This window comes from Pristis pectinata, chromosome 28, assembly GCF_009764475.1.
Source record: "Pristis pectinata isolate sPriPec2 chromosome 28, sPriPec2.1.pri, whole genome shotgun sequence".
In the NCBI taxonomy this organism is placed as follows: domain Eukaryota; kingdom Metazoa; phylum Chordata; class Chondrichthyes; order Rhinopristiformes; family Pristidae; genus Pristis; species Pristis pectinata.
Window position 1 is genome coordinate 330,661 of NC_067432.1, and position 27,130 is coordinate 357,790.

General features: G+C 45.9%; 1 protein-coding gene across 1 annotated transcript; it reads right to left on the minus strand.

Moving 5' to 3' along the window:
• Nucleotides 1-962: 962 nt before the first annotated feature.
• On the minus strand, nt 963-26,447 carry LOC127583813 (WASP homolog-associated protein with actin, membranes and microtubules). Its single transcript, XM_052040169.1, has 10 exons — nt 25,854-26,447; nt 13,132-13,305; nt 12,304-12,454; nt 11,507-11,676; nt 11,266-11,428; nt 9,622-9,809; nt 8,507-8,593; nt 8,330-8,425; nt 5,242-5,623; nt 963-3,371 (listed from the first exon to the last, which is right to left on the minus strand). Exons 1-10 carry the CDS (start codon nt 26,412-26,414, stop codon nt 3,064-3,066), a joined length of 2,280 nt encoding a protein of 759 aa, XP_051896129.1. The 5' UTR covers nt 26,415-26,447; the 3' UTR covers nt 963-3,063.
• Nucleotides 26,448-27,130: the final 683 nt, after the last annotated feature.

The window sequence follows — 27,130 nt, forward strand, 5'->3', positions numbered from 1 at the left end:
TGCTCTTCAAAGAGTCAGAGTAATACAGCAAGGAAACAGGCCCTTTGGCCCAACTGGTCCATGCCAACCACAGCATCATCCCTGCTAGTCCCAGTTGCCCATGTTCAGCCCATAACCCTCCAAGCACCTCCCCTCCATGTACTTATCCAAATGCCTCTTAAGTGTTGCAATTGTACCCACCCTGACCACTTCTTCTGGCAGCTCATTCCAGGTACTCACCACCCTCTGTGTGAAGAAGTTACCTCTCAGGTGTGTCTTTTAAATCTTTCCCCTTCTTATCTTGAATCTGTGCCCTCTAGTTTTGGACACCCCAACCCTGGGGAGAAGACTGACCATCCACCTTATCCATACCCCTCATGATTTTATAAACTTCTATAAGGTCACCCCTCATTCTCCTACGCTCCAAGGAATAAAGATCCAGCATGACCAACCTCTCCCTGAACTCAGGCCCTCCAGTCCAGGCAGCATCCCTGTAAATCTCTTCTGCACCCTCTCCAGCTTGACAATGTCTTTCCTATAACAGGGTGACCAAAACTGTAAACAGTACTCCAAGTGCGGCCTCACCAATGAATTATATAAGTGCAACATGATGTCCCTACCCCTAAACTCGATGCTCGGACAGATGAAATGATTACTATTTATCCAGCTCCCTTCTGAAATTCCTATTCAAGCTTCCTTTACTGCCATTCCAGCCCATGTTTCCAGCTCATAACTGTACAGAAACCTTTCATTTTATCTCTGGTTCTTTTGCCAATCATCTCAATGTCTTTAGCAATTCACTGATATGAGCACCTTTCCTGTACAAATGCTGCAATAACAGGGTCTCACTGTAGCTGCAGTCTTAGCAATTTAAACTAATTATTCCCTCCTCTGGCACAGGACCAGAGCATAAATCACATTCTGTTCCATTCAGGAAATCTCAGAGTTTCTGTTATACTGGGGCATCTCAGCTGCTCAATTTGTAAATTTGCTGAACAAGCTTAAAATAACACTTTATTAACTGCACTGAATTCTGGAGAGACAGAAAGAACACCTTCTACACCAGATATTAATGGTTTCCATGAGTTATTGCTACTCCATGGCAGGCAGGCTTTTGAAAAGCAAGGAAATAAAATATACAGTCAGAGTTCACAATATAAAAACATTTCCGTTATCAAGAGAGCCTCTGGAACAGAATACAACCAGTGTGCTCTGTAGTCAAACTTCCGAGTATTAACAATATTCTTATTAAAAAATAAATGGCTATCAATTTCAGTCGTTGATCTGTGCAAAGTAAAACAATTTAAAAATATCAATATATTTTCAGAAGCCATTTCTGAAACGTAACTGCCATAAACAGAAACCTCAATGATTTATTCACATTTCATTGTTCCAGCGTTCTGGGAGAAAGAATTCTGCTGCAAGATTAAAAAGCAATATCAGTCAATTCTCCCTCAGCCATCACATAGTTCTTACTCAAGTGAATCTTTGCGTTTAATTCCTCTGGGTAACCACTTTTCCCAGGTTCAAATGGTACTGACCTGCCTATTATTCTGTGGCGGGGATTACAATTAGGTGCAATCAGCTGTCATCCTGCAGGAGATGAAAGGAAAACTTTAAACAGCTGCACTGAATGGGTTGGGTCTGCTTGGGAGAGTTCTCATTAAACTCCAGGAGGGGTATGGCTGCCCCAGTTCCCATTAAACCTGGAGCAGTACGACTACCCATTGCAAGTACAAAGGTTAACAGCTCATCATCCTTAACCATCCTGGGCTTTGCAGATTGTCTCAAATTTTAGCAGTGGTTCTCTCTCAGATGCAACACCTTGCCGAACCCTAGCAGATGGTGGTCAGTACTGGTAACAGGCATCTGGTGAACAAACTGTTTCCTTCAGGATAACCTTTGATATCCTGCACTAACCTGCACTAGGCCAGTGCCCGACACAAATTTAACATTTTGAACCATGTGTTTAAATCTCACCATGATCACATTCTAGCCTTGGAGCCATGACTCTATTGGCTTCACATGCAGTGCTGAGGGAGTGCTCCCTCACTGACATTAAACCCAGGCTGCACCTTACCTCGGCTGAATGCAAATTGCCCCATGTCATTGGTGCCACTCAATCACAAAACTACATTGTTGACCCAGGGATTAACATGCCGCTGTTTGCAGGATTCTGTTGTACACAACTTGGCAGCTGTGTTTCTCACATCACACAAGTTGTTCCCAAATATGTACTGCCTCAGGCTTCAAAGTTGTAAAATTCAACTCTTTACTCTTTCTTCATCCTGCCTCTCCTGCTATGTGACAATTGTTTTCCAATGTTTCTGACATATCATGGAATATCAAAAGTAGAGGAGGCACCCAGTGCCATGAGCCTGCAAGACCACTGAACATGATCATGGCCCATCTACTACCTCAGCTCCACTTCCCTATCTGATACAGTATCACTGGATTCCCTCTGGATCTGATACATGAAAGGAACTGTAAAAAGGAAAACTGTTGGCACAGTGATCAAATCACAGGATTTAAAAAAAATATTTTCTTAAGTGCAATGAGGGTCATCATGCTCCAAAATAAAACCAAGATAATTCAACAGGAAGTGAGCAGGAAATAAGGGAAATGGTGCAGGGAGCTGTTGAGGGATTGACAGTCTGTGCAAAAGATTAAAACACATTGAGGGGTGCATGCATATGTCATGTGCTCCCACATCCACAGGTTAAGTATGTTTGTGCTAGTTTGCATGTGCAGTAGGGGTGTAATCTTCTAATTTAGAGGCACTTAACTCATAATATTGTTTATGCAAGAACTGTCTGAATTGCCAGTTGATTGCGACCTTGCACTGCATGTACATTGGTATTGCCATATACCAAAATTATGCAATCAATCCCTTCATTCGATCCTATAAATATAGTGAGATAGTGTAGCAGAGCAGCACATAGATTGGATCCTTCAGCACACAAACCTGCTGATTCTCCGATCTACTTTGCTACAAGTGCATTACCCTGTCGGTAATACAGATAGGACAGAACCCAACCTGCAGATGGGATTTGCAGTGGCACAACTGCTGGGACGTAGTGTGGGTCAGCTGTCCCATTCTCCATCTTCCTCTTCATCATCAGAGTCAGGAGACACTTTTTTCATCCGTTTCATGGCTGCTTTGATGCTGCGCTCTAACTGACTGGCCGGGTCATTGTCTGTGGGTAGGTCATTGTTCAGTTTTCCATCAAGGGGTTGTTGGACCTTTCTCAGTGGGACACCTCGTCGAATCTCAGCTAACAAGCTTTCTCGCAGACCCTCAGGCTTCTCTGCAGATTGCACCTTAGTCCGATCAACCTTCCTAAGCAACACTTCACCACGTTTCAATGAAGCCAGCACATCATCCATTGTTCCTGGGGTTGGGGGGGGTGGAAAAAGAGGTTGAGAAACAGTCAGCTACTGTCTTGCTATTCATAGATCGGTACAGCACAGGAACAGGCCCTTCAGCCCACAATGTCTGTGCCAAACATGATGCCAAATTAAAGTAAATCTCTTCTGCCTGTGCACGGTCTATATCCCTCCATTCCCTGCATATTCATGTGTCTAACAGTCTCTTAAACTCCTGTGTCGTATCTGCTTCCACCACCACCCCTGGCAGCACATTCAAGGCACTCACAGCTGTGTAAAAAAAAACTTGCCCTATACATCGCCTTTAAACTTTCCCCCTCACCATAAATGCATGTCCTCTAGTACTTGACATTTCTACCCTGGGAAAAAGATTCTGACAGTCTACTCTAACTATGCCTCTCGTAATTTTATAAACCTCTATCAGGTTTCCTCTCAGCCTCAGACACCCCAGAGAAAACAAACCAAGTTTGTCCAACCTCTCCTTATAGCTCATACCCTCTAATCCAGGCATCATCCTGGTAAACCTCTTCTGCGCCCTTTTCAAAGCCTCCGCATCCTTCCTGTAATGGGGTGACCAGAACCGCACACAATACTCCAAGTGTGGCCTAACCAGAGCTTTATATAGCTGCAACGTGACTTCCTGACTCCCAGACTCAATGCCCTGCCTTATGCTTTTTTTTAAACCACCTATCTACTTGCCTGGCCATTTTCAGGGAGTTATGAACATAGAAAAGTACAGCACAGTACAGGCCCTTTGGCCCACAATGATGCGCCAACCTACATAAATCTATCCCACAATCAATCTAACCCTTTGGTCTACACAGCTCATAACCCTCCATTTTTCTTACATCCATGTGCCTATCACAGAGTCTTTTAAATGTTCCCACTGTATCAACCTCTACCACCACCCTTGGCAGTATGTTCCAGGCACCCACCACCGTGTAAAAAACCTGCCTCTGACATCTCCCCTAAACTTTCCTCAGGTAAAACGGATGTCCTCTGGTATTGGGCATTGCCGCACTGGGAAGAAGGTGCTGGCTGTCCACTCCATCTCTGCCCCTCATAACCTTATACACCTCTATCACGTCACCTCTCATCCTCCATCGCTCCAAAGAGAAAAGCCCTAACTTGCTCAACCTTTCCTCATAGGACATATTCTCTAATCCAGGCAGCATCCTGGTAAATCTCCTCTGCACTCTTTCTAAAGCTTCCACATCCTTCCCATAATGAGGTGACCAGAACTGAACACAATATTCTAAGTGTGGTCTAACCAGAGTTTTACAGAGCTGCAACATTACCTCAGGGCTGTTGAATTCAATCCCCCAACTAATATCCCTTCTTAACCACCCTATCAACTTTGAGGGGTCAATGGACTTGAACCCCAAGATCCCTGTTCCTCCACACTGCTAAGAATCCTGCCACTAACATACTCTGCTTTCAAGTTCGATCTACCTCCAGATGTGCAACATCTCACACTTACCTGGATTAAACTCCATCTGCTGCTTCATCACCCATATCTGTAACTGATCTATACTCTGCTGTGACAGACCTCTGCACTGTCCACAATTCCACCAATCTTTGTGTCATCTGCAAACTTACTAACGCACCCACCTACATCTTCATCCCCAGCACCAGTCCCTGAAAAACACCACTGGTCACAGACTCCCAGCCAGAATAACTCTTTTCCACCAGTACTCGCTAACTTCTATGGCAAAGCCAATTCTGAATTTAAACGACCAAGTTACTGTGGATCCAGTGAACTGTTCAAAAGTTACAGCAATATGCAACTTAAAGGATGGACTTTAAACATCTGTTAAGGACTTTGAAACTAGCTATTATATCTGGTATAGAGAGGATCAGCATGTGGCTCTTTACCTATATTTTCCTTCAGGGATTTCTTTGCTGAATTCTCAGTGGTGAAGACGAGCGGCTGTTCCTGCACTCCTTCTGATGACCTCTTGCTGCTCAGGAGAGCTGGTGGAAGGGGAGGAGGGGGTGGGGGTGGGGGTGGGGGAACAGGAGGCATCACTGAAGAGATCTCTGTAGTTTCCACCAGTCCTGGAGATATTGGTGTAGCTGCTGGGAGGAAGATTTGCACTGGAATATTGCTGGAAGCCTTAGAGGGTCTGGATTGCTTTTTGCTGGTTGAATGTTCAATGATGGACATTGGCTGATCGGAGTGCGGCAGTGCAGTGTCTTGTCTCTGCATTCTGAGAGTTTGACAACGAGGTTTAAATACAATCTGCCCCGATGATTTCTAGAATAGAAGACGGGCTTGTTAAAAAAATGTATAAATATACAAACTCTGCCACTAAATGTGGCCATTACAGAGACTTAGCTGTCACAAGGGTAGGATTGGCTGCTTGACGTTCTGGGGTTTAGATATTTTAAAGGGATAGTGAGGGAGGTAAAAGAGGGGGTGGAGTGGCATCGCTAATCAGGGACAGTATCACAGCTGCAGAAAGGTAGGATGATGTGGCAGGATCGTCTGCTGAGTCAGTGTGGGTGGAAGTCATGAACAGGAAGGGAGCGATCACTCCATTGGGAGTATTCTATAGACCTCCTAAATAGCCACCGGGACACTGAGGGGCAGAGAAGTAGGCAGATTTTGGAAAGGTGCAAAAATAACAGGGTTGTTGTCATGGGTGACTTCAACTTCAACCTCCCTAATATTGATTGGCACCTCCTTAATGCAAAAGGTTTAGATGGACCAGAATTTGTTCGGAGTGTCCAGGAAGGATTCCTGACACAGTATGTGGATAGGTGAACTAGAGGAGAGGCCATACTGGATCTAGTACTGAGCAATGAACCTCATCAGATGACAGACCTCTCCGTGGACGAGCATTTCGGAGATAGTGAGCATAGCTCCCTGTAAAATTGCCTGGAGGTCGGTGACCAGTGGTGTGCCACAGGGATCTGTTCTGAGACCCCTGATCTTTGTGATTTTTATAAATGACTTGGATGAGGTGGGTTAGTAAGTCTGCTGATGACAAGAAGGTTGGAGGTGTTGTGGATAGTGTAAAGACAGGATGCAGAGTTGGGCAGATGGAGTTCAATCCGGAAAAGTGTGAAGTGATACAGTTTGGAAGATCGAACTTGAAGGCAGAGTACAAGGTTAATGGCAGAATTCTTAACAGTGTGGAGGAACAGAGGGATCTTGGGGTCCAAGTCCAGGGATCCCTCAAAGTTGCCACGCAAGTTGATAGGGTTGTTGAGAAGGCGTATGGTGTGCTGTCCTTCATTAGTTAGGGGACTGAGTTCAAGAACCGCAAGGTAATGTTAGAGCTCTACAAAACTCTGGTTAGACCACACTTAGAGTATTGCGTTCAGTTCTGGTCACCTCATTATAGGAAGCTTTAGAGAGGGTGCAGAGGAGATTTACCAGGATGCTGCATGGATTAGAGAATATGCCTTATGAGGAAAGCCTGAGCGAGCTAGGGCTTTTCTCCTCGGAGCGATGGAAGATGAGAGGCAACGATATAGGTGTATAAGATTAAGAGACGCATAGGTAGAGTGGACTGCCAGCACCTTTTTACCAGGGCAGCAATGGCCAATATCAGAGGACATCAGTTTAAGGTGAGTGGAGGAAAGTTTAGGGGAGATGTCAGAAGTAGGTTTTTTTTAAACCACAGTGGTGGGTGCCTGGAATACACTGCTGGGGGCAGTGGTGGAGGCTGACACAATAGGGACATTTAAGAGACTCTTAGATAGGCACATGGATGTGAGAAAAATGGAGGGTTATGGGCTGTATAGGAAGGGAGGGTTAGATTCACCGTGGAATAGGTTTATATAGGTTGGCACAACATCGTGGGCCGAAGGACCCGCACTGTTCTATGTTCTAAATAATCCAAATAATCTAAGGTCCGTGCTATTTACTCCTTATGTCCTAGCTGAAATTAACGTCCCAGGGAGCAATACTACATATTTGTCTGGATTAAATTCCAACTGCCAACGTTCTTCCCAACTCTCCAACTAATCTATATCCCACTGTATCTTTAATTAGGGACCTTAGCATTGTTGTACAGAGGCGCCTTGGGATACAAGTCCATAACACTCTGAAAGTGGCAACACAGGTGGATAGGGCAGTGAAGGCATTTGGTACGCTTGCCTTCATAGGCCAAGACACTGAGTGCAAGAGTTGGGATGTCATGTTGCAGTTGTATGTAACATTGGTTGGAAAGTATTTGGAGTATTGTGTACAGTTCTAGTCACCACACTACAAGATGGATGTGGTAGTGATAGAGAGAGTGCAGAAGAGATTCACTAGGATACTGCCTGTGATGGAAGGCTGTAGTTATACAAAGACATTGGATAGGCTAGGTTTATTCTCACTGGAATGTAGAAGGCTGAGGGGTGACCTTTCAGAGGTTTATAAATTTATGAGAGGCATAGATGGGTAGGGGGAATCTAGAACTAGAGGGCACAGTTTAAGGTGAGAGGAGAAAAAAATTAAAGAACTGAGGGGCAAGTTACTCCACACAAAGGGTGGTAAATATTTGGAACAAGCTGCCAGGAGTTCTACTGGAGGTAGATACTATTATAATGTTGGAAGTGTGTTTGAACAATTACTTGGATAGGAAAGGAAGAAAGGGATACGGACCTAATGTAGGCAAATGGGATTAGCGCTGAAAGGAAACACGGTCGGCATGGATGAGGTGGACCCAAAAGCCTTGTTTTAGTGCTGTATGTTTCTATGGTTCTGTTTCTTCTTATTTACATTGCCATCCCCCACTCTAATCTCCCAGACCAAATATTAGTCCAGCCAAATGGAGCCAGGTCATAACTCCCAGGTGGATTTTCAGAGATCAGTAGATTTTCTGCTTTGAAGAGCACAGTGGGAGTCAGGAACCTATACAATTATCCAAACCATTCCAGAGAGCAAGGACCCAAGTTGGGGGAAGAATTCTGTTGTGAACCCACCACTCCCGAAAACTGGAATTAAGAAATAAGAGTCGATCACTACCTCCTTAAACCTACGCAGCCTCTGCAAAGTCTTTTGCCTCTCCACGTTTACCCACTCCCTCCTCCGCTTGTTTTCTTCCTTCTGCTGGTCACGTTTCTGCATCAACACAATTTCATAAACTGTGTTAACAAACAATCTGGTGGTGGACAAATCAAATCATAACTGGCAACCACTTACTAGTTGAATGCTGTGGTGCTGTCGAAAACGAGCTTCCTCTCCTTGCAACTGCTGTTGCTTTGCCTTTTGAGTTTCATTACACTGATCCTGGTGAAAAGAAAATACAGTTAGGTCCAGTGGTTAGAAATGGCAGAAAATGATTATCCATTTAGCACAGCTCCTGATTCTTGTGACGATAGTTTAAATCAGCAGGTTCAGCAGAAATTATATGCAAAGCAGGTTTCTGAAAACATCCCCATGATACTACTCACAGGTTGATCTGTGTTGTGTAAACCTTTATAACCTGCTCCAGAATGCCACATGATTTTGGACACGAGCTAAATTAAAACTAACTGCTTAATGCAGCCTTCCCCACGACTATACCCTTCCAGGTGAAGGGCGAGACGGAAGCAAAGGATCTGAATATACACAGACCCCAGCAGGTTATGTCAGTCCTCTTAAGAGGGCACATGAGTTGTGCAGATTCAGGAAGGTAGCCTCTGGGTAACAGCTGTTAACATCAGTTGTCATGATAAATCTAACAAAAGGCATCATCCTATAGAATCAACACTAATTTTTAGGTAACTGAGTCAGTTTACACCCAGTTTCCTTGGCATGACTAAACCAAGAAATTTTCATGATAGATCCTTCTCTGGTAGTCAGTTGCAAATGTGGAGGCACTGCACTGCCTAATAAGTGGTCAATGGGCAGGTGTTAATGGTCTATGTGCCATGACCAACTTTATTCTGTGCAAGAGAGCCAACATTTTACCACCCTGTCAGCATCCTCCCAACAGTGATGATAATGCTCTGCTTCAAAGTTTGACAAAGCAATTGGAGCAAAAATTTCTTTACCCCCAACAACACAAGGGAAAAAAAAATCACTGAGCATCTTTGGCCTGCCAGAAGCAGAGTACTGGCCACAAATCACTCACTCACTAAAGCTTGAAACACTCATGCAAGAAACATTTCACAAGGATTGTTCAGTGGGCTCATTCACATTAAAGTTACAAAACCAAGACCAACTAGCTAAACAGAAGTCAGATGTGAGAAAATATTTGCATTCAGATCCTTCACATCAAAACTGCGAGGGAAGCCAATTGCAAGCCTGCAGAGGAAGGAGGTTTCAGAAGTTACCCGCTTATTCCTCAGGTAGGATCGCCGTGAGCCAATGGCACCTCGTTTAGTCTCCAGCTGATGAGCTTTGTGCAACAACTTGTTAACATCTACTGAGCGACTGTCATGTAGCAGGCCCATCCCCTCATTGGCCTGAAGCTGCTCAGGGTCTTCGCAAGCATCATAGTAAACCACCTCTTCCTCTTTCTCTAGAGTTACAAACAGTAAAGCCCTCATTAGCTGATAAAAAAACATAAGGGAATTTTGGGTGTACTTAGCTCAGTGTTATATTTTTGGGACTACCTATTCATTCATGTGTTTCTTCCTCCTTTAGGTGACCCATTGCTGTGCCCACCAGCGTGTTAACACCTGCCCTGAAATTGAGATGTTTGGTACCTCATTTGGAATGACAACACAACCTGTCTTTGGATTGTTTTAATTGATGATTCTCCCCATTTCTCCCTGGCTTTGAGCAGCTATGGATTGACAACACTAGACCTCCTGCATATGGTGCTTCACCATCCTCCGCAATCTCTTTGCACACTGAGGTACAGCAATGCTTAAACTGCAAACTGGGCATTTGTTATTTGCCCAGCAACAGTGCTGTGACTAGCTCTTCATTCAGTGTTGCTTGATGGACAGGCAGCCAGAAAGCCAGCAGAGAGACTGGATCTAAAGCTAGTATTAGGCAAACTTCCTGGAGTAATTAGGGACACTGATGAGCCAGTTATTGTTATGGTGCTGGAGGTATGGGGGGGTTGGTGGGGAGGTGGGGCATTTGATTGCATAATTTTTGTGAATGGAACTTCACCATTAACATATTAAAAGAGTCAAATACAAAGGTAAACTGTGACTAGGGTGCACTTGGTTCAAAGTGTCAAATAAACCTTTAAGGCAGAAATGCATCCCGAAACCCTGATTTATTGGCCTTGGCAAGATCTGAACCAAGCGTCAATGGCTTGCTCGTCTGGTACTAGATCCACAACGCAAATGAAAGGAAGGGTATGCACTGTAGAAGCTGCATCTTCACTTATGGTGTCGGGTGGGGCACAGTGAATTTTCAAAAGGATCAAAATACAAATTTTCAACAAACTATCATAGTATTTGGCAAGAGAGGTTTAACCAGAGCAGGTTAGTGCCCCAGTGTGACAAGCCTCACTAGTGCCTCTGCTGTGTGACAATCAGGTGTGTACTGACCACAGCCTGCCTCTGCCCATTGCAACAAAATACTCTCTCACAAACCATTCTTCAGATGAGACAATGAACAGAGGCCCTCTTCTGTAATTAACACTAACTCTAGATCCAGTCCCTCTGCTGGCTTTCTGGCTGCCTGTCCATCAAGCAACGCTGAATGAAGAGCTCGTCACCAGCACTGTTGCTGGGCAAACAACAAATGTCCGATTTCCAGTTTGAGCCTTGCTGTACCTGTGTGCAAAGAGATTGCCAAGGATTGTGGAGCATGTTACACAGGCAAACCCTTCTGACCTGCACAACATATTCTTCACTGATACAGCCACTGGCTCAGTGTTTCCCACTCTCAACGTCATTGATGACCCATAGTTCAGGGATATCTGAATTTTAATGGGTGAGTGGGCTGCCTGGAATAAACCAATCTGATTCACTATACTGTAGACGGGAACAATGAGCAGCCAGCCACCTACTTACCCCTGACCTCACGTCGAATGGTGTCCAGCTGGGCGACAACCAGCAGCTCCTCATATTTTAACGTCTCTAGCTGAATATTGTACAACTCTAGCTGTGTTTCATAATACTGCATTTCTAGTTCATCCACCATCTCCACTGCTTTCTTGTCGTCGAGATGTTCCATCTAAATTCAAAGAGAGTTTTACTGAAATGTTTGGCAACCTGAAGAGAGTAGGACTAAGCAGGACTGCACGCATGTTACCTTGTACTGAATCTGTGCTTTCTTGCGTTTCAAGCACAGCTCTTTTGCTCTGGTGTGTTGCAAAGTTTCCTTAGCAAACATGAACTTCAGTTTCTCCAGTCTAGGTGCCACACTGGCCCAGGCAGCTTTGCCAAAGTGATTTCGATCTTCTTCCATCTGCTTCTGCATGGCTACAGGATGAAGATTCATGAGAAACATTAGTTGCCTGTGTCACTGTATTTTATTCATACATCTATCTTTCCTCTGGATCAGATTCAAAACAATTAAGCTATGTTGCTCAGATTGATAATAAAACAGAGATAACTCCGTACTGCAGGCCCCAAAAATAAGGAAACCACAATGCAGGTGGCCCAAGTGTTCATTACTCCTTGTCATACAACAGTCACATGCTTGCGTTTAAATCTCCTTAGCTGGGCTTTAATGATTGTGCTATCGGAGCCCAAAACAAACCAATAATTTTAAATTGTATTCTTAAATAATAACAAATAAACCACAGGCTGTTTATGAGGTTACAATATACATGCCATCTATTTGCTGCATAAAACAGAATCCAACACTTCCCATAAAGGTAATAGGACATCTCCAGATTATCTCCCTATCTTGCATCACATCCCCCACATTTTTGTGAGCAATGGCCTCTTCAGCTGTACACTCAGTGCAATGGGATTGACACAGCACTACTCCTCCTTCTGAACTGCAGCCTGTACTGGTTCTCTAAAATCCAACCTCTTTTATGCTCTAATAACAAACTCTGGAGAGTGCAGCTGTCAGCTCGCTTTTGGTCCAATCCGACTTACCTGCCAGTGCTTTCACTGTCTCCCTGAAATAGTCCACCGTTATGTCCTGGATTGAGCAGATGGCTTCTTGCATGCGCTGGGACCACTCTTCCACCTCTTTCTGCAGACTCTGAATTCTCCTTGGACCCAGAGTGTCAAACTCCAAGGATTTCTGCAAATAGGAAATAGTCAATTTGGGTCAAGATCTCAGCTTGGGTAAGTGCTCTACTGACAGTTTATAGATCACCGGGCTGTGTATATTTTTTTGTAGCCAGGCATGATAGTGTTCAAAAATTCACTTTTGGATTTGGCCTAATGTGAGCATGACTCGTGGCCCAAATTTCATGAATGGAAATTGTCCCATTGTGGCCCTCACAAGGAACACTTTACTTCATTAGTCTGACCTGGATTCACATCCAGAGCCGAGGACAAGCACTCAAAATAACTATTTTTACAAATTACTAATATCCTTCAAAAAGTTAAAGGAATAGAATCAGAAGCTATGAAGAGAACAGAGTCAGCATCAGATAGCCTTAAATCAGGGGCCAAGCAATCTACTGAAGAGCACAGAGAGCTGTACTGGTGTGATATCAGTCCCCTCCAACACCAGTCACTCTGCAGCTTCAGAGACTCTCAACAGGCCTTGTGCCCAAGAGCTGGCACTTGGCTGCCTAAGCTGATTTCAGCCAGGAGAGATCTTTAGACTTTCATTGCACTGAGCTTGATCCACACCCCTCTGCTGCTAAAGTCTCTGCTCAGCTTCTGACTGTCGCTGCTAATAATAAATGAAGAGTTTTAATTATTTAAAGTTCAGTATCTCTAATAAGGAAACAGAATTGCATGATTTACCAAGGCCTCCTGTCTGCACAGCGAGGCAAACTCTCGCATATCCCGGAAGGGCTGCAGTAAACACTGGTAGAACTGTGTGGCTGCAGTGACCAGATCCTGATAGGCTTCATCTTCCTCCTGGTAGAGCTTTTTAAGGGTTACCATATTCTTAACATGTCTGTGTTGGCGCAAGATCTGGAAGACAAGAAGTACTATTCTGTTAACAGAAAGTCAGTTCAGCATAAATCAGTGGCTGACAATTGGCCCTGAACCCAAAGCCACAGCCTTCACAGAATCATTTATGTTATGAAAATAAGACAGGAAGTGCTCAGAGGAAGGGAGCACCACTGGGAAGACCCCTAGAGGCTGGGTGGAGGAGTGAAAGAACTGCAGCAGCCTCACATAGTGCTCACAGAATACAATCACAAACACTGGGTACATCTTGTCACACCAGCAGGACATGCACCAGAGGTGGCAGGGGTTTACAGTGGGAGAGGAAGGAGTCTTGGGGTCAGGAGACCTCCTCCTGATAACCCCATGTATTCCTCCCTTAGCTGATGCATCCAATGTGCAGGAGCACTGATACATGAAGCACTGAAAGCAGAAAGGGACAGAAAACTTTCTAGCTAGGGGACTTCACATTGAGTGAGCATATCAGCAAGTGTGTTGAAACTGTGTACCAAAGAGGAAATCAGGGTGTTCCCAAACCGCAAAACATGGATGAACCGGGAGATCCACGCCCTACTGAAGTTAGGACGGCAGCATTCAAATCAGGTGACCCTGGCCTTTACAAGAAATCAAGATACAACCTCTGCAAAGCTATCAGAGATTCCAATAGACAATATCTCTCCAAAATCGAGCCTCAGACCAGCCGTCAGTTGTGGCAGGGTTTACAGGCTATAACGGGCTACAAAACGAAGTCAGGCAGCATCATCACAAAAGTGCATCCCTTCCTGATGAGCTTAATGCATTCTATGCACATTTTGAACAGAAGGGGATTGCTATGTCACCACCCACCCCTACAGCCTCCAATGAACCTGAACCCATGCTCACCGTTGTGGATGCAAGATCAGTTTTCCAAAGAGTGAACCCACGGAAAGCATCTGGCCCAGATGGTGTCCCTGGCTGCGTCCTCAGATCCTGTGCAGATCAGCTGGCGGGGGTATTTGCAGATATTTTTAACCTCTCCCTGCTTCAATCTGAGGTTCCCACCTGCTTTTAAGAAGACCACTATCATCCCAGTACCTAAGAAAAACAAGGTAATGTGCCTTAGTGACTACCACCCAGTGGCTCTGACATCCACCATCATGAAGTGCTTTGAGAGGCTGGTCAGTGGGTCAGTGAGGCTGGTAACTCCAGCCTCCCAGGAAACCTCAACCCACTGCAATTCGCCTACTGTCGAAACAGGTCTACAATGGACACCATCTCCCTGGCCCTACACTCATCTCAGGAGCATCTGGACAGTGAAGGCACCTACGTTAGACTATTGTTTATTGACTACAGCTCTGCCTTCAATACTATAATTTCAAGCAAACTCATCACCAAAATCCGAGATCGGGGACTCAACACCTCCCTCTGCAACTGGATCCATGACTTCCTGACCAACAGGCCACAATCAGTAAGAACAGGCAGCAACACCTCCAGCACGATTATTCTCTGGTGCCCCACAAGGCTGTGTCATCAGCCCCCTACTCTACTCCCTATACACTCATGACTGCATGGCCAGATTCTGCTCCAAAGCCATCTACGCCATAATCAAAGACCCCACCCACCCGAGTCATTCTCTCTTCTGTCCTCTTCCATCAGGTAGAAGATACAGGAGCCTGAGGGCACGTACCACCAGACTCAAGGACAGCTTCTATCCCACTGTGATAAGACTATTGAACAGTTCCCTTATACGATGAGATGGACTCTGACCTCACGATCTACCTTGTTGTGACCTTGCACCTTATTGCACTGCACTTTCTCTGTAGCTGTGACACTTTACTCTGTACTGTTAATGTTTTTACTACATCAATGCACTCTGTACTAACTCAATGTAACTGCACTGTCTAATGAATTGACCTGTACGATCGGTACGCAAGACAAGTTTTTCACTGTACCTCGGTACAAGTGACAATAATAAACCAATACCAAGTTTGCAGATGACACCACCATAGTGGGCCATATCTCAAATAATGATGAGTCACAGAACAGGATGGAGATAGAGAGCTTAGTGACATTGTGTCATGAAAACAACCTTTCCCTCAATGTCAGCAAAACAAAAGAGCTGGTCATTGACTTCAGGAAGGGAGATGGTGCACATACACCCGTCTACGTTAATGGTACTGCGGTCGAGAGGGTTGAGAGCTTCAAGTTCCTAGGAGTGAACATCACCAACAGCCTGTCCTGGTCCAACCATGTAGATGCCATGGCCAAGAAAGCTCACTAGTACCTCTACTTCCTCAGGAGGCTAAAGAAGTTTGGTGTGTCTCCCTTGACACCCATCAACTTTTACCAATGCATCATAGGAAGCATCCTATCTGGATGCATCATGGCTTGGTGTAGCAACTACTCTCCCCAGGACCACAAGAAACTGCAGAGAGTTGTGGACACAGCTCAGCACATCATGGAAACCAGCCTCTGCTCCATGGACTCTGTCTATACTTCTCGCTGCCTCTGTAAAGGAGACAGCATAATCAAAGACCCCACCCACCCCAGACAAACTCTCTTCTCCCCTCTCTCATCAGGCAGAAGATACAAAATCCTGAAAGCACATACCACCACATTCAAGGACAGCTTCTATCCTGTTGCTATAAGACTATTGAACAGTTCTCTAGTACAATACGATGGACTCTTGACCTCACAATCTACCTCGTTATGACCTTGCACCTTATTGTCTACCTGCACTGCACTTTCTCTGTAGCTATGACACTATACTCTGCATTCTGTATTGTTTTACCTTGTACTACTTCAATGCACCATGTAATGAATTGATCTGTATGAATGGTATGTAAAACAAGTTTTCACTGTACCTCAGTACAAGTGACAATAATAAACCAATTCCAATGTTCATCATCAGCCATGGCACAGCAGCACAACCACCACTGGCTGACCGGCTAAAGTTCTGAAGGACAGAGCTGCCAGACCGGGTTCTGCGTCAGGTAGCAAGTGATCCAGCACGGGATAACTTTATATTACCTCGTCCACACTAATTTACCTGGCAGATGCATTGTCCATGACAGCATCTATAAAAGTGACCACCACAGTCTTCATGGAGACAAAATCCCATCTTCACACTGGGGACACCCTCCATCAAGTTATATGGCACCACAGTTGTGCTGAGTGGATAGACTCAGGACAGGTCTGAAAACTCAGAACTAGGCAACCATGAGGTGCTGTGGACCACTGGCAAAAGCAGAAATGTACACTGTCGTAACATACAATTTAATGGCCCAACATTCCCTTCACTATCAAGTCAGGAGATCAACCTGTTCAAAGAAGCATGCAGAAGGGCTGTGAGCAGTACCTGGCATACCTAACAATGAAGTGCCAGCCTGGTGAAGCTGGAAAACAGGACTACCTGCGTGCTAAAACGGGAAAAATAGCAGGTAATGGACAATGATAAGCAACCTCATTACCAACATACAACTGACAGATTACATCAAAGCTATGCTGTCTTACCACATCCAGTCATGAATGCTGGTGGACAATTAAACAAGTTATAGGAGGAAGCAGCTCAAATAACATCCTGATTCTCAACAATGGCAGGCTACGAAAGCAAGCCAATGGCAGGGTAACTTTTGTTTTTACACACAGTGGCTGCTAAATTTATGGAACCAACTGCCAGAGGAAGTGGGTGAGGCAGGTACATTAGATACATTTAAGTATGTGGACAGGTATATGGATGACAAGAGTTTAGAGGAATATGGGCCAAGTGCTGGGAAATGGGATTAGCTTGAATATACATCTTGGTTGGCATGGACACATATGTACCAAAGGGCCTTTTTCTGTTCTGTACAACTCTAAATGTGATTGTAAGAGGTAAGGCTGAAACATTGGTGCATGGAATGCACTGCCTGGGGTGGTGGTGAAGGTAGATACATTGGACAGGTTCAAGAGTTTGTTGGATAGGCATATGGAGGAACGTGAGATAGAGAGATATGCGGGAGGAAAGGGTTAGATAGTGTGAGGGTGGTTTGATGGACGGCACAACATGGTGGGCCGAAGGGCCTGTTTTGTGCTGTATGGTTCTATTGACAATCACGCTTTGCTAGAGGTGCTGAATAGATGATTCATCTTGGCCTCCTCTGCAGATCTTCACCGTCACAGAAGCCAGTCCACAACCAATTCAATTGATCCAATGATATCAAGAAAAAGCTGAGAGGACCAGATATAGCAAGGGCCACAGGTTTGGACAATATCCCAGCTGCAGCCCTGAAACCTGCACCAGCAACAGCTGGTGTCTCTTGCCAAGATGTTCCAGTACAATTACAACACCGACATCCACCCAGCATGCTAGAAAATGCCTACTTCTATATCTCACCCAAGACCCACAGACAGGACTGCTCTGGTAGACCCATGTTTCTGCCTGCTCTTGTCCCACTCATGTCTTCATATCCTGACTATCCTGTCCCACGTTGTCCAGTCCCTCCCCAGCCACATCCAGGACACTTCTTAAACCCTCCACCATTTTGACAAATTCTAACTCCCTAGTCACAAACTGCCTTTTCTTTACCATGGACATCCGGTGTCTATACACCTCCATCCCCCATCAAGGCGGCTTCAGTGCCCTCTGCTTCTTTCTGGAACAAAGACCCAACCAGTTCCCTTCCACTAACACTCTCATCCTCCTGGCAGAACTTCTCATCTTGAACAACTTCTCTTTCCATTCCTCCCACTTTCTACAAAGCAAAGGTGAAGCCATGGGCATTCACATGGGCCCCAGCTATACCCATCTTTTCATTGGTTACATAGAACAGCCCTCATTCCAAAACTACTCTGGCACCCTCCTCAACTCTTTCTCCACTATACTGACAACTGCATTATTGCTGTTTCCTGCCTTTGCCACCAATTTCCACCCTGCCCTTAAATTCACCCGGACTATTTCTGACACTTCTGCTCCTTTCCTGGATCTCTCCATCTCAATCTCAGGATCCACCAATATCTACTATAAACCCACGGACTCCCAACTCAACTACCCCTCCTCCCACCCTTTCTCCTATAAGGACACCATATCCCTTTCTCTCAATTTCTGTTGCATCTGTTTTCAAGATGAGGCTTTCCACTCTAGGACTTCTGAAATGTCCTCCTCCTTCAGCGAAATTTGGAGCAGGAACTTTGAAAAGAGATGAGTCTCTGTGCTTGTGAGTTTCACCTTGCAGAGTCGGGAGCTGGAGTGAGATTTGGAGTGGGAGCTTTGAAAAGAGGCGAGTCTCTGTGGTTGTGCTTGCGAGTTTCACCTTGTAGGAGTTTAAAAGAGGCAGATTTGCAAATTGTTAACAGTTGATTGGCTAATTAACAGCAGCCAATAAAAAGGTAGGGTCAAGGAAGTGTGGCCATTTTGAAGCAGCAATTGTTGGAGTGGATAAGTGTTAGAGTTGGGGACTGAGTCTTTGGCTCAAGAGGCTTCAAAGCCATGAGGCAAAGGTAAGTCTCTGGTAAGTTTCCTTTCTTTGATTTTTCCTTTAGTGCCAGGCGAGTAATTAGAATGGTCCAGGGCCAGTAATGTGTTCATCTTGTGAGATGTGGGATTTCTGGGAGAACTCCTGTCTCCGATAGCTACATCTGCACAAGGTGCATCTAGCTGCAGCTCCTTGCAGACCATGTTGGGGAACTGCAGCTGCATGACCTTTGGCTCCTACAGGAGAATGAGGAGTTCACAGATAAGAGCTACAGGGAGGCAGTCACTCCTAAGCTGCAGGAGGCAGGTAGCTGGGTGACTGTCGGGAGAAGGAAGGAGAATAGGCAGGTAGTGTAATGTACCTCAGTGGCTGTTCCCCTCAATAACAGACATACTGCTTTGGATACCATTGGAGGGGGCAACATACTGGGGAAAGCTGCAGTGACCAGGTCTCTGGTACTGAGCCTGGTTGTGTGGTGCAGAAGGGATGGGGGAGAAGAGACCAGTAGTGATAGGGGATTCCATAGTAAGGTGGAGAGACAGGAAATTCTGTGGACATGAATGAAGCTCCAGGATTATGTTGCCTCCTGGGTGCCAGGGGATCAGGTCCACAGCATTCTGAAGGGGGAGGGCAAAGAGCCAGAAGTTGTGGTACATATTGGTACCAATGACACAGGTAGGAACAGAGATGAGGTCCTGAAGAGGGAATATAGGGAGCTAGATATTAAGTTGAAAAGTAGGACCTCAAAGTAATCTCTGGATTGCTGTCTGTGCCATGTGCCAGGGAGGCTCTGGATTGCTGTCTGTGCCATGTGCCAGGGAGGCTCTGGATTGCTGCCTGTGCCATGTGCCAGGGAAGGTAAGAATAGGTTGGTTTGGCAGATCAATGTGTGGCTGAGGAGTTGGTACAGGGGGGCAGAGTTTCAGATTTGTGGATCATTGGGATCTCTTCTGGGGAAAATATGATCTGTATGAAAGGGGCAGGTTACACCTGAACTGGAGGGGGACCAACATTCTTGCTGGCAGGTTTGCTAGAGCTGTTAGGGAGGGCTTAAACTAGTTTGACAGGGATGGGAACCTGAGTGATAGGTTAGAGATTGGTGCATTTAGTGTACAAGTAGAACAGTGTAGAATAGAATAATACAAAACAGACCCTTCGGCCCACAATGTTGTGCCAACATAGCTATTCCATCCTACCTACAGAATGCCCATATCCCTCTATTTTCCCCTCATTCGTGTGCCCATCCAAGCCCCTCTTAAAAGCCCCCAATGAATTTGCCCCCATCACCCTAGCAGGCAACACATTCTGGATGTACATCACCTGGATGGTGACAGTCCTTGATGATGGATGCTGCCTTCTTGAGGCACCGCCTCGAAGATCCCCTTGATGGTGGGGAGGGTTGTGCCCGTGATGGAGCTGACTGAGTCTACAACCCTCTGCAGCTTCTTTCGATCCTACACATTGAAGCCTCCATACCAGGTGGTGAGGCAACCAGTCAGCATGCTCTCCACTGTTCATCTATAGAAATTTGCAAGAATCTTTGGTGACATACCAAATCTCCTCTAATTCCTAATAAAGTAGAGCCACTGGCATGCCTTCTTCATTACTGCATCAATGTGTTGGGCCCAAGATAGATTCCCTGAGATGTTGATGCGCAGGAACTTGAAGCTGCTCACCCTTTCCACTGCTGACCCCTCAAATGAGGACTGGTGTGTGTTCTCCTGACTTCTTTCCTGAAGTCAATTCTTTGATCTTGCTGACGTTGAGTGCAAGGTCATTGTTATGACACCACACTCAACCAGCCGATCTATCTCACTCTACGCTGCCTCTTTGCTATCTGAGATTCTGTCAAGTGGTGTCAGTGAATTTATAGATGGCATTTGAGTTGTACCTAGCCACACAGTCATGTGCAGAGAGAGTAGAGCAGTGGGCTAAGCACACATCCTTGAGATGCATCTGTTTCTTCTCAGTGAGGAGATGTTACTACCGATCTACACTGACTGGTCTCCCAATAAGGAAGTGAAGGATCCAGTTGCAGAGGAAGGTACAGAAGCCCAGGTTTTGACGTTTGTTGCTTAGTACTGAGTGGATGATGGTATTGAACGCTGAGCTGTAATCGATAAACAGCAACCTGACATATGTATTGCTGTTGTCTAGGTGTTCCAAAGCAGAGTAAAGAGCCAGTGAGATTGTATCTGCTGTAGACCTGTTGTGGTGGTAGGCAAATTGCAGTGGGTCCAGGTCCTTGCTCAGGCAGGAGTTAATTCTAGCCATGACCAACCTCTCAAAGCACTTCATCATAGTAGATACGAGTGCTACTGGGCAAAAGTCATTGAGGCAGCTCACCCTGCTCTTCTTGGGCACCAGTATGATTACTGGCTTTTGAAGCAGCTGGGAACCTCCAACTGCAGCAGTGAGGTCAAAGATGTCCTTGAACACCACGACTGAATGGGAAATTGCCAGATTTGCAGGAAAGTAAAAACAAACATTTTCTAAACAGTGAGGGATTGCAGACTGCTGAGATGCAGAGCAATGTGGATGTCTTAGTGCATGATTTACAAAGTACATACGTAAAGAAATTGGGAAAGAAAGCTAAATGTTATTGCTTATTATAAATGAATACTTAAGTAGGGAAGTTTTGCTTCAATTATAAAGATGACTGATGAAACCACATCCTTGGTATTGTGTACAGTATTAATCTTATTGGTATCCACTGGACTTGAGTTAGAGGGGATTTCATTGAAATGTGCAAAGTTGTGACAAGTCTTAAAGTGTGAATATAGAAAGGAGGTTTCCTCTTCAGGAGAGTCTAGAATTAGGGGGTCACTACTTAAATAACAGGTTGCCCATTTAAAATGCAAGGCAATTTTTTCCCCTCTGAGGGTCTGGAGTTGTTGGAGCACTTGTTCAAAGGGTGGTGAAATCTTTGAATGCTTTTAAATTGAGTAAAGGGGTGACAAAATATCAAAGGAAGAAGGGAACAGTTGAATTTGTAATCAGTAGAACAATGAAATTATTAAATCGCAGAGAGGCTTGATCAGTAAGTAGTCTACTCCAGCTCCTAATCTGAATTTTAATTCCATTCGCAAATGCTTGCTTGTAGCAAGATTTAAACAAAATTATGGCATGGGCTGATAAGTGGCAAGTAACATTCACACCATGAAAGTGCCAAACAATGACCTTCAGTACCCATCATCAACATCTTGAGTCATCATTGACCAGAAAATCCATAGGATCAGCCTCATAAATAACATTGCTTAAGGAGGAGGTTCAAGGCTGCATTTCCTATGGTAAGCAATGCCTCTTGACACCCTCTGCCCTTCCACAAGGTACAAATCAGGGTGTGATAGAATATCCTTCACCTGCCTGGTGAAGCACAGCTCCAAGAAGTCTCCAGAAGCTTGACATCATCCAGGACGAAGCAGTGGCTGTAGTGCAACATCTACAACTGAGGACAATGGCAACACCATCTCCTGCAGATTCCCCTCCAAGCACTTGGAATAGGTACATGGAGGGCATGGCTGAGAGAATTATGGGTTAAATGCAGGAAATTGGGACTAACTAGGTGGGCACCATGGTCATTAGGACTCATTGGGCTGAAGGGCCCATATCCTTGCTGTATTGGTCTGACTCTATGGCTCCAAGTCTGTGATTTCAAAATCACTGTTTCTTCATTATCGCTGGCTGCAAATTCTGCCACTCCCTCTCCAGTAGCACTGGAAGCACCTTCACCAGAAAGACTACCAACAGTTGAAGATGGCATCTCCACCTATACTGGCCTTGTCAGTATTCTCAAATTGAAACTGATAAGTATTCTTGTCAGATCCTGAAAAATAATAAATAAACCTGAGTATCTCTAGCATTTTGATCTTATTATACTCTGTACCACCAACCATCTCTCCCTTGCTTTGGACACATGCTAGTCATTTCCCCTCAGTCCAATTGAGTGTGGGATAAATGTGATTGTCACAATGCATCATTCATGCTTCTGTGAAATAACAGCCATAGACTGGATTTGTTTTCACTGAACCTCCTGTTCAGGTATATTGTAGCTTGACATCACATCAACAACCACATAATGCAAAACATGTTATTGGAGAAGTAAAGGATTAAACACTAAACTCAAACATGAGTTTAACAGGTGAGGTACCAGAAGACTGGTGGGTGGCTAACATTGTGCCTTTATTCAAGAAAGGCTGCAAAGACAAGCCAGAGAATTACCACCTAACATTGCTGGTAGGAAAGTTACAGGAGAGGATTGAGAGATAGGATCCAAGCATTTGAAAAGTCAAGGACTAATTAGGGATAGTCAGTATGGCTCTGTGCACAGGAAATGTCTCATGAACTGACCAAAATGATTGACTTGGGGCAGGGCAGTGAATGTAATCTATATGGACTTTAGCAAGGCTTTTGACAAGGTAGTAAGCTGGTCTTGAAGGTTAGATAATGAGCTCCAGGATGAGCTAGCCAATTGGATACAAAATTGGCTTGATGGAAGGAGGCAGAGGGGTGGTAGTGGAAGGTTGTTTTACAAATTGGAGGCCTATGACCAGTAGAGTGACACAGGGATTAGTGCTGGATCCACTGTTGTTTGTCAGCTACATATGTAAATGATTTGGATGACAATGTTATTAACCTGGTCAGTAAGTTTGCGTATAACACTAAAATTGGTGGTATAGTGGACAGTGAAGAGGGTTATGAGTTTACAAGGGGATCTAGACCAACTTGGGAAATGGGCCAGAGAATGGCAAATTGAATTTAATTTGGACATGTGGGCATTTTTCTAAGTTAAACCAGGACAGGACTGACACAGTAAACTGAAGGGCCCTGGGAAGTGTTGTAGAACGGAGGGATCTAGTACAGGTACATAATTCCCTTACAGTGGAGGCACAGGCAGACAGTGGTAAAGGTGTTTGGCACATTTGTCTTCATCAGTCAGGGCAATGAGTACAAGAGTTGGGATGCAGTGTTACGTCTGTACAAGATGTTGGTGAGACCCCATGGAATACTGTGTAATTTTGGTCACCTGGATATAGGAAGTCATTAAGCTGGAGAGGATGCAGAAAAGATTTACAAGGACATCACTAGCACTGGAGGGCTTAAGCTATAAGGAGAGAATGCACAGGCAGGGATTTTTCTCCCCCCTGGAGTGCAAGAGGCTGAGGGATGACCTTGGAGGTTTATAAAATCAAGAGGGGTATAGATGGTGAATAGTCAAAGTCCTTTTTCCAGGCTAGGGGAGTCTAAATTTAGAGGGCATAGGCTTAAGATAAGAGAGGGGTAAGTTTTAAAAGGATCTGAGGGGCAAGCTTTTCCAGAGTGGTGGGTACATGGAACAAACTACTGGCTCTGGAGCATCTGGACAGTAGAGACACCTATGTTAGACTACTGTTTACTGACTGCAGCTCTGCCTTCAATACAATAATCCCAAGCAAACTTGTCACCAAACTCCAAGACCTAGGACTCAACACCTCCCTCTGTAACTGGATCCTTTACTTTAACCAATAGACTGCAATCAGTGAGGATAGGCAGCAATACCTCTGGCATGATTATTCTCAACATTGGTGCCCCACAAGGCTGTGTCCTCAGCCCTCTACTCCCTATACACATGACTGTGTGGCCAGATTCTGCTCTAACTCCATCTACAAGTTTGCAGATGGTACCACTGTTGTAGGCTGTATCTCAAACAGTGATGAGTCAGAGTACAGGAAGGAGATAGAGAGCTTAGTGGAATGGAGTCATGACAACAACCTTTCCCTCAATGTCAAAAACAAAAGAGCTGGTCATTGACTTCAGGAAAGGGGGCAGTGTACACACACCTGTCTACATCAATGGTGCTGAGGTTGAGAGCTTCAAATTCCTGGGAGTGAACATCACCAACAGCCTGTCCTGGTCAAATCACGTAGAAGCCACAGCCAAGAAAGCTCATCAGCACCTCTACTTCCTCAGGAGGCTAAAGAAATTTGGATTGTCCCCTTTGACTCTCTCCAACTTTTACAGATGCACTATAGAAAGCATCCTATCTGGATCTATCATGGCTTGGTATGGCAACTGCTCTGCCCAGGACCGCAAGAAACTGCAGGGAGTTGTGGACACAGCCCAGAGCATTACGGACACCAGCCTCCCCTCCTTGGACTGTTTTTACCTCTCGCTGTCTTGGCGAAGCAGCCAGCATAATCAAAGACCCCACCCACCTGGGACATTCTCTCTTCTCTCCTCTTCCATCAGGTAGAAGATACACGAGTCAGAAGGCACGTACCACCAGACTTAAGGACAGCTTCTACCCCACTGTGATAAGACTATTGAATAGTTTCCTTATACAATGAGATGGACTATGACCTCACGATCTACCTTGTTGTGACCTCGCACCTTTTATTGCACTGCACTTTCTCTGTAGCTGTGACACTTTACTCTGTACTGTTATTATTTTTACCTGTACTGCATCAATGCACTCTGTAGTAAACCAATGTAACTGCACTGTGTAATGAATTGACCAGTACAATCAGCATGCAAGACAAGTTTTTCACTGTACTTCAGTACAAGTGACAATAATAAACCAATACCAAGAGGAAGTGCTAGAGACAGGTACAATTATAATGTTTAAAAGATATTCAGACGGGTACATGGATAAGAAAGGTTTAGCGGGATATGGGCCAAACGCAGGAAAATGGAACTAATTCCAATGGACAACTTGGTTGGCCTGAGTTGGGCCAAAGGGCCTGTTTCCATGCTGTATGACTATGTATATCTGTGCTATTTTGGTAGGGTCAGGTGAACACCAGGTTTATAAACGACAGATATATCCATTACTCCGATAGTTTGCAAATCTCCCCGACAGACACACCATGTGTTGAAATTGCACCACACTCGGTAACAAGACCATAACTCAGTCATTCCCGTGGATCATATTCCCATCTGACCGCACGTTACCCCTATCCCTTACTTCACTGCACACTCGCTGTGCACTTTGTAACCGGTAAGCACACACTTGCACCGTCATCCCCTCCGGCACCGAAAAGAATCAACGCCTGGTGGCAGTCGCTGATATGATTTCATTACAAGAAGTTGCAAACAGATCAGTTGAGCCCCTGAAAAGACCTGAACCGTTCGCCCGCCACCCCGGAGCCGCCCTCATCCTACCTGCCTCAGTGCCTCCCGTCCGCCGGCCACCTGCTGCTCCAGGCTGCGGCCGCGAAGCTCGCTGACGCTCTCGAAGTAGTCGTTGTCCTCGGCCTCGGGGAACAGCGAATCCAGGGCAATGCGGTGGCCGCAGAGCTCGACGGCGGCGTCCAGATAGACCTCGAGCTGGCGGCAGACGGAGTCCAGGTCGGAGCCAGGCTCGGTGCCCTCGGCCAGAGAGCGGTCTGGGAACAGGAGGCCCCACAGGCCCCGCGGCCGGAGCTCGGGCAGCGCCGGGAAGCAGCGCTCCAGGGCGGGGCTGCTCGCCGCCAGCAGCCGGTTGATGCCGTGCAGCTCCCGGGGGGAGTAGAGCGCGGCCCAGCTGCTCGGGGGCGGCGGCTCGGCCTCGGCACTCCGCGCCTGCAGCGGCCGGCTGTGGCAGGTGATGGCGAACTTTCCCTCCACCTCGTTCCAGGCCACGAGGAAGCGCAGGCGGGGCCGCTGGGGCTCGGTGAACAGCCCGCTCCGCACCGACACCCAGCCGTCCAGGCTGTCGGGCCGCTCGTCCACGGCGGCCGCCATCGCCCTCACCCTCACCCTCAGTGACGTAATGGCCTGGTGACCCGATGGCCACGTGACGCAATGGTCCAGTGACGCAATTTCGACAGTAGCGACGTGACGTCACAGACCTGCGTCATTCCTAATGTCACCGATGGGCCAAACACCGTTGGGTCAAACCAGGTAACCCCGGGTCAGCCCAGGTCAGCTCAGGTAACCCCGGGTCAGCTCAGGTAACCCCGGGTCAAACCAGTAACCCCAGGTCAACCTAGTTAATCCCAGGTCAAACTAGGTAACCCCTGGTCAGTCCAGGTAACCCGGGTCAGCCCAGTAACCCTGGGACAACCCAGTAACCCCCAGGTCAGCTCAGGTAACCCCAGGTCAGCCCAGTAACCCTGGGATAACCCAGTAACCCTGGGTCAGCCCAGTAACCCGAGGTCAGCTCATTGTTTAAGGGAACCATTAAATAGTCTTATAACAATGGGACAGAAGCTGTCCTTAAGTCTGGTGGGACGTGCCCTCAGGCTCCTGTATCTTCTACCCAATGGAAGAGGAGAGAAGGGAGAATGACCCGGGTGGGTGGGGTCTTTGATTATACTGGCTGCTTCACCAAGACAGCGAGAGGTAAAGACAGAGTCCAAGGAGGGGAGGCTGGTGTCAGTAATGCGTTGGGCTGTGTCCACAACTCTCTGCAGTTTCTTGCGGTCCTGGGCAGAGCAGTTGCCGTACCAAGCCGTGAT

Coding starts and splice junctions, on each gene's coding strand:
- LOC127583813 (XM_052040169.1), bottom strand. CDS start 26,414: ATGGCGGCCGCCGTGGACGAGCGGCCCGACAGCCTGGACGGCTGGGTG. Junction 11,429..11,506: donor AAGCACAGATTCAGTACAAG/GTAACATGCGTG, acceptor CTTTGAATTTAG/ATGGAACATCTCGACGACAA. Junction 8,594..9,621: donor CCTACCTGAGGAATAAGCGG/GTAACTTCTGAA, acceptor TCTTTTCACCAG/GATCAGTGTAATGAAACTCA.